The sequence below is a fragment of the Monodelphis domestica genome, chromosome 6 (assembly GCF_027887165.1).
Source record: "Monodelphis domestica isolate mMonDom1 chromosome 6, mMonDom1.pri, whole genome shotgun sequence".
Taxonomy (NCBI): Eukaryota; Metazoa; Chordata; class Mammalia; order Didelphimorphia; family Didelphidae; genus Monodelphis; species Monodelphis domestica.
Genome location: NC_077232.1, coordinates 41,995,223 through 42,007,529, shown reverse-complemented (window position 1 = coordinate 42,007,529; position 12,307 = coordinate 41,995,223). Strand labels below are relative to the sequence as shown.

At 44.9% G+C, this 12,307-nt stretch overlaps 1 protein-coding gene and 1 pseudogene across 1 annotated transcript in view; one reads left to right on the top strand and one right to left on the bottom strand.

The window, feature by feature from the left end:
- Positions 1 to 1,821, bottom strand: part of ABTB2 (ankyrin repeat and BTB domain containing 2) — a 205,657-nt gene extending 203,836 nt beyond the window's left edge. The window contains exon 1 of the mRNA XM_001368730.4: positions 945 to 1,821. Coding sequence (XP_001368767.2) covers positions 945 to 1,821 — 877 coding nt within the window. The remainder of the gene's footprint in view (positions 1 to 944) is intronic.
- A 586-nt stretch (positions 1,822 to 2,407) lies between these two features.
- LOC100618108 (eukaryotic translation initiation factor 2 subunit 3-like) lies at positions 2,408 to 9,687 on the top strand (annotated as a pseudogene).
- Positions 9,688 to 12,307: the final 2,620 nt, after the last annotated feature.

Genomic DNA, 12,307 nt, shown 5'->3' with positions numbered 1-12,307 from the left:
CTTTTCCTTCCCTCCCTCTGCTTGCCCCTCCTTTGCCCCCACAGAGGACATACCTGTCTAGGTATGTTTAGTTCTTCAATATTGCACCCAGCGTTCCATGCAGTTAAGGCAAGCACATGAGGCTATGTTGATAATTAAAGGTTGGTAGGACTTAAAATATCTATCAGGCCCTCTAACGGGGCCAAGTGTGTTCTTTGGGGAATGATGGCATTTGCTAGGACTAACCTCTGCCTCTGGCTTAGTGCCAAGGTGGCTCACTTCAAAGGGATGCCCAGGTCCAGGGCATCCCAACCTTTGTCTCCCTTCCATACCTATCCCCCCCACCTCCCATCCAGACCACAAAAGTTGAGAGATTGAGAAACTGATGGGAAGAGAAGAGCCAGAAGCGTAGAGAAGAACCAAGGCAACTTCTCTTGACTTTACCAGCGTCTATACTTATCCAAGCCGTAAAGGGGCAGAACCACAGACAGCGACAATCCACAAAGTCCACAGTGAAGGTGTCCACCAAAGTTAGAAACCACCCAAGACAATTAATGGAACAGAGGCGGAAAGCAATCTTTGAGCAAGATGGAATAAAGAAATGTCTCACAGATTGCCACGTCTGAATTAAATGTGGTGCCAAGGGGCTCAAGAAGCAGCGCCAGCGTGGACAGAGTTTTCCATGTGTCCCTTTGAAGACCACATCGCTGGTCCATACCCAACAGAAGCACTAGTTTTTGCAGCTTTCGTCTCTCCAAAAGTAACGGGACTAGGGTATCGGCCGTTGACCCCTTTGGGGAAGCTGTGGTTAATAGTTACACTCTTCCAGTTACCTTCCAGGTCAGGTCTCCCTAGAGCCCCAATGCCTACAATCTGCATCCTAGTCCCTGGGGAGAATCCCAATGGAATCTTGCACTCCCCTCCCCCGCCCCGACTCCCCACGACGGCGGGGTCTTGGTTCTTACCGTTAGCATTCTTGCCACAGATCAGATGCTCATAGGGCTGCAGGACCCCCCAGAGCTCGGCATCGTTATTAATCACCATCTCCAGGGCCTCTGCAGACACCTCCCCGCTCCCGCCGTCGGGGCTCTGGCTGGCGGCCAGCACCCGAGCTCGAATCTCCTGCACCAGGTTCTCCATGCATGCTGTGAGAGTGATGGCGGCATACTCGTGGATACGAACGGAGATGCGGGTGTCCACCATCCAGCGGAAGAAGCGACCCACGGAGAAGGTGAGGCCGCAGCGCGCTGACTTTCCCTGGCGCAACCCGTCGCCAGCGCTCATGCTGTAGAGCGACAGCGCCTTGACCGCTGCCAGCGCGCAGCTCTCGGCCAGTGCCCAGCTATGGACAAGGCGCACGGCGCTCTGCACCTCGAAGCGAGTGCATTTGGCATGGAGGACGCTCAGGCGCTGCGCCTCGCGGGCTACGCGGATGAGTGCCCGGCGCAGCAGAAGCGCCACGCGCCGCCCAGCCTCGGCCGAGAAGTGGGGCAGCCGCCGAGCCCCGGCCCCCTTGCGCAGCACCCGCAGCACGTCCGCCTCCGTCCAGGGGAACTCCTCCAGCTCGGGCAGCCGCGGGCAGCGAGAGAAGAGGTCGGCCACCTCGGGGTCCTCGGGCAACACAGTGTTCACGGTGTCCCAGCTGTTGTGGCGGCTGTTCATAGATCCCGAATAGCACCACCAGGCCGCCCCCCGGTGCTGCTGCGCCGACGACGTGAGCGCCTGCGAGTTGGACTTGGAAGAGGACAGGCTGAGAGAGCGGCACGAGTCCCCGGCCCCATACCCGGAGTCCAAGGTCAAGTCCTCCAGAGTCTTCAAGGTAGAGCTGTACGTGCCGGCCATGGGGGAGCTTGGCTGCCGGGCTCTGCGCGGGGAGCGGGAGAAGTAGGGCCGCTCAAAGCTCCATGGTCTCGCGCGCTCCTCCTCGCAGCCCGGCCCGAGCCCGTCCGTCTGGCCGGCCGGCCACCGCCTGCCGAGGCTCTAGGCGTGCCCGGGCGTCTTCTGCCCCACGGCCCCCAGGGCCTGCATCACCCGCTTCCGAGGAAAAGGTAGCTGAGGAGGATCCCAGGAAGCTGGTGCCGAAGCCGCCCCGGCTCGGAGGAGGAGCGCTCAAACGGCGGCAGCGCGAGGGGGAGAAAGGCTCTCCGCACTTCTCTCTGCAGCAGAACTTCTGGCTTCTGGCGAGGCAAAGCGCCCGTCCTCTCCGGGGGAAGGATCCCGAGTGAACCGGGAGCGCGATGGTGCGGCTCGAGGAGAGCGAACGAGGAGGGGGAGGAGAAGAAGACCAGACCGAGACGGCGAGTCCTCGACCGGCCGCGGAGCTAGCTCTGGGCAAACTTCTGCGTGGAGCCGCGCCACACAGCTGGCCGCCGAGGCGGGCCGCCCGCATGCAAATAAACCCCGGACGTCCAACCAATCGTCAGCTCCGATGGGGACCCTGTCCGCCACTGCACTCCTGGCGGGGCGGCCCCTATGCAAATTAAAGCTCAACGTCGAGAAACTGGGAGGAGGAGCCGGAGGCGGGTCCCGTTACCGAGGGAAGGAGCGAGGGAGGCGAAGGCAAGCCTGAATGAGACGAGTGCAGGAAGGAGGTGAAGAGAGAGGAAGTGTTAGGTGTTAGCACAAAGGAGGCGAGGGGACGTTTAGAGTGTTTGCATTTTCTTTCATTCCTGGTGTAATGATGCCAATCAGTCCTCGAGCATGTGTGCCTACTATGTGCCAGTCACTCTGTTAGACTCTGGTGATACAGAGGAAACAAGAAATGGTCTCCCTCCTCCAGGAAGGAAGGAAACAGACTTTTATTCAATGCATATTGTGTGCCAGGCGCTTTACAAATAGCTCATTGAATTCTCACAAAGATCTCCGGCTAGCATTTATCCTTTTTTTTTTTTTTAACAATCGTGGAAACTAAAGATTAAGGAGCTTGTTAGACTAGTCTCGCTGCTATTTAAGTGTCCGATGTTACATTTGCACCCAGGCCTTTCTGACTCCAAGTCCAACAGCTCTCTCCACTGCAACACACAGCTGCCTCTTATATTCTATAGTGGGAGGCTATGTATACACATCTCAGCAGATGAACATCTATTCAAAAGTGAGACAAGGTATTGGGGGATTCGGCAGGCAAAGAGGGCATTAGGAGCCTGGGAATCAGAAAAGGCTTCCCTTGGTTTCTTGAGCTGAACGCAGAAGAAACTGGGGACTCGAGTTTGGCTGAAAGCTGAACTGACCTGTGCTGGGGAAAGAGGACATTGAACAAAACTAGAATGTCAAGGATGAAGCTATGAATCAGCTGGAGAGAGAGAGTGTGTGTGAGAGAGAGAAACAGAGAGACAGAGAGTCTGAGAAAGAGAAAAAGAAACAGAGAGAGAGAGAGAGAGAGAGAGAGAGAGAGAGAGAGAGAGAGAGAGAGAGAGAGAGAGAGAGAGAGTAATTAAATTAAATGGCTCTTGGAAAGAGCCCTGGATTTGAAGGCAAGAAACTCAGAGTCCCAACCCAGGTTCTGCTACATTCTTATTCATGTGACCTTATCTTCATGGTTTCAATCTGTAAATGAGAAGGTGGGACTCTCAACTGATGTCTAGGTCCCCCTTTCAATTCCAGATCCTACACAGGGATTCCAGGCATCTTCTTTTCTTCACTTCCCTAATTGATATACTTTCCACATAGTTAGTTAATCAATCACAAGTATTTATTAAATGCCTACTCTCTGCTGGGGCTGGATAATCACAGACCACATTTATATAGCTCCTTAAAGTTTGCAATTACACATATTATCTCATTTGGTCTTCACAACAACTCAAGGAGGGAGGTACTCCGGTGCTGAGGTAAATATTCATCTCCCCATTTTACAGATGAGGAGTCAGAATTCAGAGATTAATGACTTCCCCATGATCACAGGGCTAGTAAATATCCTAAACCCAGCAGTCTATTCATGAATCCTCATTGTGATTGGTGTATTTCTATGCCTTTATTCCAACAGCAATTTTTCAAATCGCTACCTTATACAAAACAACCAAACAAAAACAACCCTTTTATCTGAATACTGCTACTGAGGGAGCTAGATTGCAAACCTGTCCCTAGCTAGTTGACTGATGCCTTATATTTCTTTTGTACCTGTCCTTCAGTGCCTAAGCCAGGGCAGAGCATAGAGTAAGTGTTAAAAAGAAACAGATTCTTACAATAATACAATTTGCTACATACACATAGGGTGGAATTCTGCACATGAGAGGTCTATTTAGGACATTATCCAAGAGTGCTTTATTACTGGAAGTTAGAGGAGAGATGCAATCTGGTTTAATGGGGGGAAAGTATTAGCCTGGGTATCAAAGGATCCTTAGAACCTAGAACTGGAAAGGACCTTAGTCTTTAGACCCATCAAATCCAGGTCCTTCACTTTATAGGTGATTTGCTCAAGCTTTCCTAAATGTAATGATAGCATTTGAACCCAGTTCCTCTGTCTGCCAAATCCAGCTTCTCTATGCTGTGTTCTACCTGGCTGGGTGTCCTTAAACAAGCCAATTGGACGTGCCCACGTCTCAGCTTCTGCTTGCATCAGGTGAGGGATGGTTTTTAGAAGGCTCCTTGTAGTTCTTTCTAAGTGATGGTTTGATATAGGGCAGTTGAAAAGCTCTCACCAATCAGAGTTCTCATTTATTTTCAGGCAGCAGTAAATCTGTCTTTGCTCTGCTTACATTTCCTATTCTGGTCTGTAGCTATGCATATACATGCATAGGGAAAAAAAGCAAATATATATATATATATATGTATGTATGTATCCCCTCCAGTGGTATCATAAAATGAATGAGGGGATTGTAAGTATGTTTCCTGATGTCAGCAACCCCCAGTTATGAATGGCTTCTTTGTGCTCTGCTTTACACAGTTCTGACCTTGGACCGTGAGTTGGATATGAACTAGAAATGTCTGGTTTGTTTCTTTCCTCCCTAAATTAATGGCCCTTTTCTCTCTGAAGCTGCTTTTTATTAATATAGATTGCCTTGGTTTCCCGTTCCACAGTTCTTGAAGCAACACTGCCCCCTGCCGTTGCCTAGCTGGCTAGGCTGTAGATGTAGAGCTTGGACAGAGATGCAGGATGCCAAGGTCATCCACTGCCTTCCTGGCCCATCGCCAGCCACCCTGACTTTCGAATTGCCACCGGATTTCGATGGCTCCTGAAGAGTGAGTGAGGCTGATGGCTCTCTGCAACTCTGCCTCAATTAAGTCCAGTTTCTGCACGTGAAGACATTACGAGCAATGTCACTGATCCTCTTGGAAAACGAAGGACAGACAACAATGAAATAGAACCGTGTTTATTAGTGACTGAAAGGGGGGAAATGAAGAGCTTGGAATAACAAACTAGATGGAAAGCAAAGAAGGAAGAGAGCAAAAAGTAGTACAGATTTTGGGGAACCAGAGAAAGGAAGGATACAAACACTTATTAATTGTCTACTATGTGCCACGTTTACAAATATCATCTCATTTAATCCTGAGAGGTAGGTGCTATAATTATATATACATTATATATAAAATATATATACAATATTATATAGAATAATATATGTTATATATAAATATAAAAATAATAATTCCCATTGTACACATGAGCAAATTGAAGCAGGTAGCAGTTAGGTAATTTGCCCACGGCCATAGCCATGCAATCTTAGTGCCTTCCCTCTAAAATTACCTCTGGTTTTTTGTGTCTATATCTTATTTGTACATGGTTGTCTCCATGTGTCTCCCCTTTACAGTATGAGCCCCTTGAAAGAAGGGACCATCTTTTGTCTTTCTTTGCATTCCCAATGCAAAGACTGCATTGCTCTTGACACACAGTAGGCACTTAATGATTTAATGCTTTTTGACCTGACTTGAAAAAGAAAGCTAAATATCACCACCTAATGGACAGGTAGAGAAATCGGATATGGAATTTACTATGACAACTACTAAATGACGTACTGAATCCTGAAATCTTAGGTTCATAGAATCAGAACTGGAAGGTCCTTAGAAGACACATAGGCAAACCCTCATTTGTCCCCCAGGTGAAGAAACTGATGCCCAGGGAGATATCATAAGTGATAGAGCTGGGATTTGAACCCAATACTCTTGAGTAGGAAGAGTGGAATCCAAAGATGGCAACAGTCACATGACTTTAAACAAGAAGTTGTCAGCCAAGAAGCATTGAACACTGGTAGTCATGTGGAATTGTCTACCCAAGAGTTTGTGATAGTGAGAGAGACCCAGAGGTCAACACCACAAATTATGAAAAGGGCATCCTTAATGAACTGGGACTTAGTGATCAACATAGATTATACATCGAAAAGGTGGGCACTGTCTGCTATATCATTACAGATTAAAAAAAAAATCAAGGGGGCAGCTGAATGGCTCAGTGGATTGAGAGCCAGACCTAGAGATGGGAGGTCCTGGGTTCAAATTTGACCTCAGACACTTCCCAGCTGTGTGACCATGGACAAGTCCCTTAACCCCCATTGCCTAGCCCTTACCACTCTTCTGCTTTGGAACCAATTCACAATATTGATTCTGAGGCGGAAGGTAAGGGTTTAATTTTTAAAAAAGAAAAGAAAGTTCACACCTCTGAGAAAAACATGATCAGGAGATCAGAAGGATGAACTAGAAGCTCACCATCTTTTATAAGTTATAAGTTAACATATTATCATTTTACAAATTTAGACTACAAAAATTTTTCTTGAAAATTTAGCCATAAAGTTGTGTGAGAACCAGATCCTTATCAAAGCTAAAGTTGTTGCTAACCATTGCTTAGACACAGATAGAAGATCATTTTTTAAATAGCTCTCACCATGTTGAACACTCAGAATCTTGAAACTAAATGAAATGGAAAGCTTTCAAAATAGAGAGACCCAAGGGCAAGTAGGTGGTTCATGGGATTGAGAGCCAGGCCTAGAGACATGAGGTCCTGAGTTCAAATCAAGCTTCAGATACTTCTTTTATTTTTTTTTAAACCCTTACCTTCCATCTTGGAATCAATATTCTGTATTGGTTCCAAGTGTGGTAAAAGCTAGGCAATGGGGGTTAAGACTTGCGCAGGGTCACACAGCTGGGAAGTGTCTGAGGCCAAATTTGAACCTAGGACCTCCCATCTCTAGGGCTGACTTTCAATCTACTGAGCTAACCAGCTGCTCCCTCATATACTTCTTAACCATGAGTCCTCGGGCAAGTCACTTACCCTTATTGCCTAGCCCTTACCACTCTTCTGCCTTGGGACTAATACTTAGACTTGTTTCTAAGATAGAAGTAAGGATTTAAACAAATAGCAAGATGCAAGGAAAAGATCAAAACTATGTAGGAGCAGAACAAGTTGAACATTCTATTTGTTATTTTAACTGCTACTGAAAATGTCCCAAGTAGGCTCTGTATTCTTTCTCATAAGTCTCTTAGGAATGTCCTGGATTATTATATTACTAAAATTTCTAAAAGAATAGAAAGTACATATTCATATGACTTTCACATTGCATTTCCACCCAAATCTATGAGGCAGATAGCATGAGTAGTAGAATTCCCACTGGATTGAGGAATACACTAAAGTCTCAAGTAAAGTTACTTATCCAAGGACATTCAATTAGTAAGAGACAAAGCTGAGCTTTTTCTCCCAGTCTAGCATCCTTTCCATTACGGCAACTGAACGCAGAACTAGAGCCAAAGACTTATGAAAGGAAAGAGTTACTTGAGGATGAGCCAGGAGTGACTCTGGGGCAGCCCCATCTATCTCGCCACGATTTGACCACTTTGGATGTTACCAAGTTGACTCCAATTTCTCATGAAGTTATCAGCAGACAAGCCACAATCAATTCAGGTACAATTGGTCATGTAGCACATGGAAAGTCATTAGTAGTAAAAGCTCCTTCTGGACTTCACACTGTCTGATTCAAAAATGAGCTGGAAAGAACCATCACCATTAAATTGGGTTACACTTCTGCTAAGATTTACCAACTTGATGACCTACGTCGTTCTCGGCCAGAGTGTTACAGATCTTGTGGAAGTAGCACTCATATTTTGATGGCTACTATGCCGAACAGTGCAGCAGTCATGAATGCAGCTCTATTTTCTTTTTATTTCTTTTTTATTTTATTATTCCAGGTACTAAAGAAAACTTCAAATCAGTCAGACTTTGTGGACTGTCCTAGTCACGATATTTTGATGACTACTATGCTGAACGGTGCAGCACACATGGATGCAGCTCTGTTATTTTTTATTTTCTTTTTATTTCTTTTTTATTTTATTATTATTATTTTTAAAATTTTATTTGGTCAATTTCAAACATTATTCCTTGGTTACAAGAATCACATTATTTCCCTCCCTCCCCTCCTCCCACCCTTCCCCCAGCTGATGCACAATTTCATTGAGTATTATTTGTGTCCTTGATCAGAATCTATTTCCACGTTGTTGATGTTTGAACTCAGATGATCAGTTAGAGTCTATATCCCCAACCATATCCCCTCGACCCATGTAATCAAGCAGTCGTTTTTCTTCTGTGTTTCTACTCCCACAGAGTTTCCTGTGAATGTGGATAGTGCTCTTTCTCATAGATTGCTCCAAGTTGTTCAGGATCACTGCATTGCCACTAATGGAGAAATCTGTTACATTCGATTGTACCACAATGTATCAGTCTCTGTGTATTCTGGTTCTGCTCCTTTCGCTCTGCATCATTTCCTGGAGGTCCTTCCAGTTCACATGGAATCCCTCCAGTTCATCATTCCTTTGAGCACAGGAGTATTCCATCACCAACTCTGTTACTAATAGCTGGCAAGGAGTCTTGTCCTCAGCCTCAGCCTTCTGAGCACTGAGCTGCCATTGAAATCATGAAATTCAAACACATTCTGATTCTCCAGAATAAGACTGATTTATGAAGGAAAGTCAGGCTAAGGAACAATATGAACACATCCTTGCATTTGTACAGGGTACAATTGCAGAGGGAGCTCCCATTATTCTAATTTCTGCTCCGCTGAAGTATAATATTGAAGTTGTTTGTGAATATACAGTAAAGAAAATTCCAGAACCCCAAGAGACTGTACTTCAGAACCCAGACTTATTGTTAATAAGGTTAACCTTTTGAGGTCAACAAGCCCAGTTGTGAAGCTGATGATCTTAAGGGTGGGGTGGCTGGTGGTAGTATTCTCCAAGGAGGATGTCTCCAAAGGTGAAGGGAAACTCATGTGTAAGCCAATCTTGTCCCAAATTGGATCACTTCTTGCAGAGCGTAATGACCTGCAGTAGGCTGCTCCTGGAGGCCTTATTGGGGTTGGAACAAAAATTGAGCTGACAGAATGGTGGGACAGGTTCTTGGTGCAGTTGGAGCATTGCCTGAAATCTTTACAGAACTGGAAATTTCCTATTTCCTGCTTGGAAGACTTTTAGGAGTGTGTGCGTACTGAAGGAGACAAAAAAGCAGTGCAAGTGCAAAAATTGTCCAAGAATGAAGTGCTCGTGGTGAACATAGGCTCCTTGTCTACTGGAGGAAGCGTCGGTGCAGCAAAGGCTGATTTAGGCAAAATTGTTCTTACTAATCCTGTCTGCATAGAAATTGGAGAAAAAAATTGCCCTTAGTGGAAGAGTTGAGAAACATTGGCTTTTGATTGGCTGGGGTCAGCTAAGAAGAGGCCTTACAATCAATCCAATGGTAGATGCTGATTAAAGAATGACCACTTGAATCCCTAACTTTGGCTGAAGAGAAAGATTCCATTTACATCTAGGGGTATATTTTCAGAGCAATAATGGGGAATTAATTTTTTAGTTCATTACATTTGGTAAACACTGGTTAGTTTTCTCATTCCTTTTGATGACAATTTAACATCTGGTGTTAAAATACTACTCAGTGTCTACAATAAATGTAAAAATTGGCGTAATGGTGGATTTGTTCCACATGTTAGCAGAAATGAATCATTCTCATGCTACATGTCTAATTTATACATCAGCGCAGGTTTGAAATTAATAAACAGGGGACAGCTGGGTAGCTCAGTGAATTGAGAGTCAGGCCTAGAGACGGGAGATCCTAGGCTCAAATCTGGCCCTTAGACACTTCCCAGCTGTGTGACCCTGGGCAAGTCACTTGACCCCCATTGCCTAGCCCTTACCACTCTTCTGCCTTGGAACCAATACACAGTATTGACTCCAAGATGGAAGGTAAGGGTTTAAAAAAAAAAAAGAAATTAATAAACAATGCAAGTTTGAAATTAAGATATGTTTACAACAGTCAAAACAGCTTTATTGTCATACATTTAACAAAACTGTTTGAAATAAAGTTTTTCTTATTTTTTCATTGTTCTTTTAAATAGCCCAGGCCTCAAAAATTGTTTAAACAGTAAAATGCTTAAAAGAAATAAAACTTGTTTTGAAGACCAGGAAAAAAAAAGAGTTACTTGAGAAACTAGAGAAGTTTCTGGGGAAAATCAGTTGATAAAATAAGTCTAAAGACCTAGATGACTTGCAAGATAGAGACTATAGAAATTGGCCACAGATGGTATAATGGTAACCTAATAGAGCAGTATTCCCTGCATCCAGTGAACAGCAAGTTATAAAATGCAGGGGAAAGCTCATAATCTTTCCTTGAGATGGGATCATTTTTGATTTCCTCAAAGTCTTAAGGTCTTTGTGGAATGTGGCATACTCTGCAGAGTGGGAAGAGAGGAGGTAGTTTGTCACCAGATTATCTGATCACTCAGCCTCTGGGAGTTATTTCCATCATGGGGTATGGAGGTACTTGACAGCCAATCCCCCTCTCCTTCCTGCTGAGTATGGTGGGTAGAAGGTAAGAGGAAGAAGAAAGATCAGAAGAAATTAGATGGAGAGTGAAAAATTGCTTGAAAATGACCCAGTTGCACTTAGAAGCAATTAATATGGAGTAAGGAAAGAGCATAAAATGTAATCGATAAAAAAGGGAAACTTGGCGGTCGTGTGTTTATTCTTCTCCAGTCTATGTTGTTCACACACGTCTTTAGTCATAGTCGGGGCATGATGGACTCTAGAGATCCAAGCTGATATTTCTAATTTTCTCGGCATCTCATGATCAATATGGGATGGGAATACCATACCATACTCAGGCCATCTGCTAACCTTAACTCTACCCTAACTCCAAAGATAACCTCATGGATATCCTGCCTGAGAGAAGGTACAGATTTACTTCCATGACCAAGAAGGAAATCATTGAGAAATTACGGTATGCTGCCCTATCGCTGAATCAAATTTTCATGAGTTGGCTATTGGTCAGGTTATCACCATTGATTGATCATGTCATTCCTTTGCTTACAAAGGCTTCAGATGTTACCTTTTGGCTCCAGAATCATATATTGACTCCTTTGATTGACATTTAAAAAAACTCTCATCTACCCTCTTAGAATCAATACTAAGGCAGAAGAGCAGTAAGGGCTAGGCATTTGGGGTTACATGACTTGCCCAGGGTCACACAGCTAGGAAGTGTCTAAGGCAAGATTTGAACCCAGGATCTCCCATCTCCAGGTGGGGCTCTCTATCCTCAGAGCCACCTAGCTGCCTCCTTTAAACTTTCACAGTCTGTCTCCAATTATTTTCTCTCCAGCCTGATTCTATATTATTGCCCTCCTCTCATAAACACTATGTTCCTGAAAAGCCTGCCAATTTGATGTTATGCCTGCCTTTTTATCTTCCACCTTCATGAGTTTGCACCTATTGCTTCCCCTTCCTCCAGTTTCCATCTTTCCACTCATGCCTATAATATACTTATTTCTTTTTTCCACCTCTTGGAATCCTTAGGAATTTTGACTCAGTTCAAGTGGCACCTTCTGCATTGACCACTAGATGGCGCGATGGATGCACATTGTCCTGGACTTGACCAGTTCAAATCTGATCCAAGGCAAGCAAATCACTTAACATTTCTCAGTCTCAGTTTCCCCATCTGTAAAATGGGGATGATGATAGCACATAATTTCCAGGATTGCTGGGAGGATAAAATGAGAGAACATCTGCAAACCACCATAGAAATGCTAAACTGCTATGATTATGATTATGATTATGATTTCCTAATCCCGGGCAGATCCATGACTTTGTATCGATTTCCGATTCACTTATTTGTATCTCTTTGCTAGCGTGCTCTCTGAAGGCAGAGCTACATTTTGTTCTTGTCTTCATATAACCATCCCTGATACAGAATCGAGGCTTAGTAAATGCTTGTTGAGTTGGTGAAGGCTCAGGTGCCAGAAGCTCTCTCCTCACCCACTTTCTTAGGTATGTGGAATCCGGTGCGAGCCATGAAACCACCTTCAGCTTCCCCATAAAGCCTGATGCTGATCTCTGGGTGACAGACAGTATCTTCATGCCTGATGGCCCG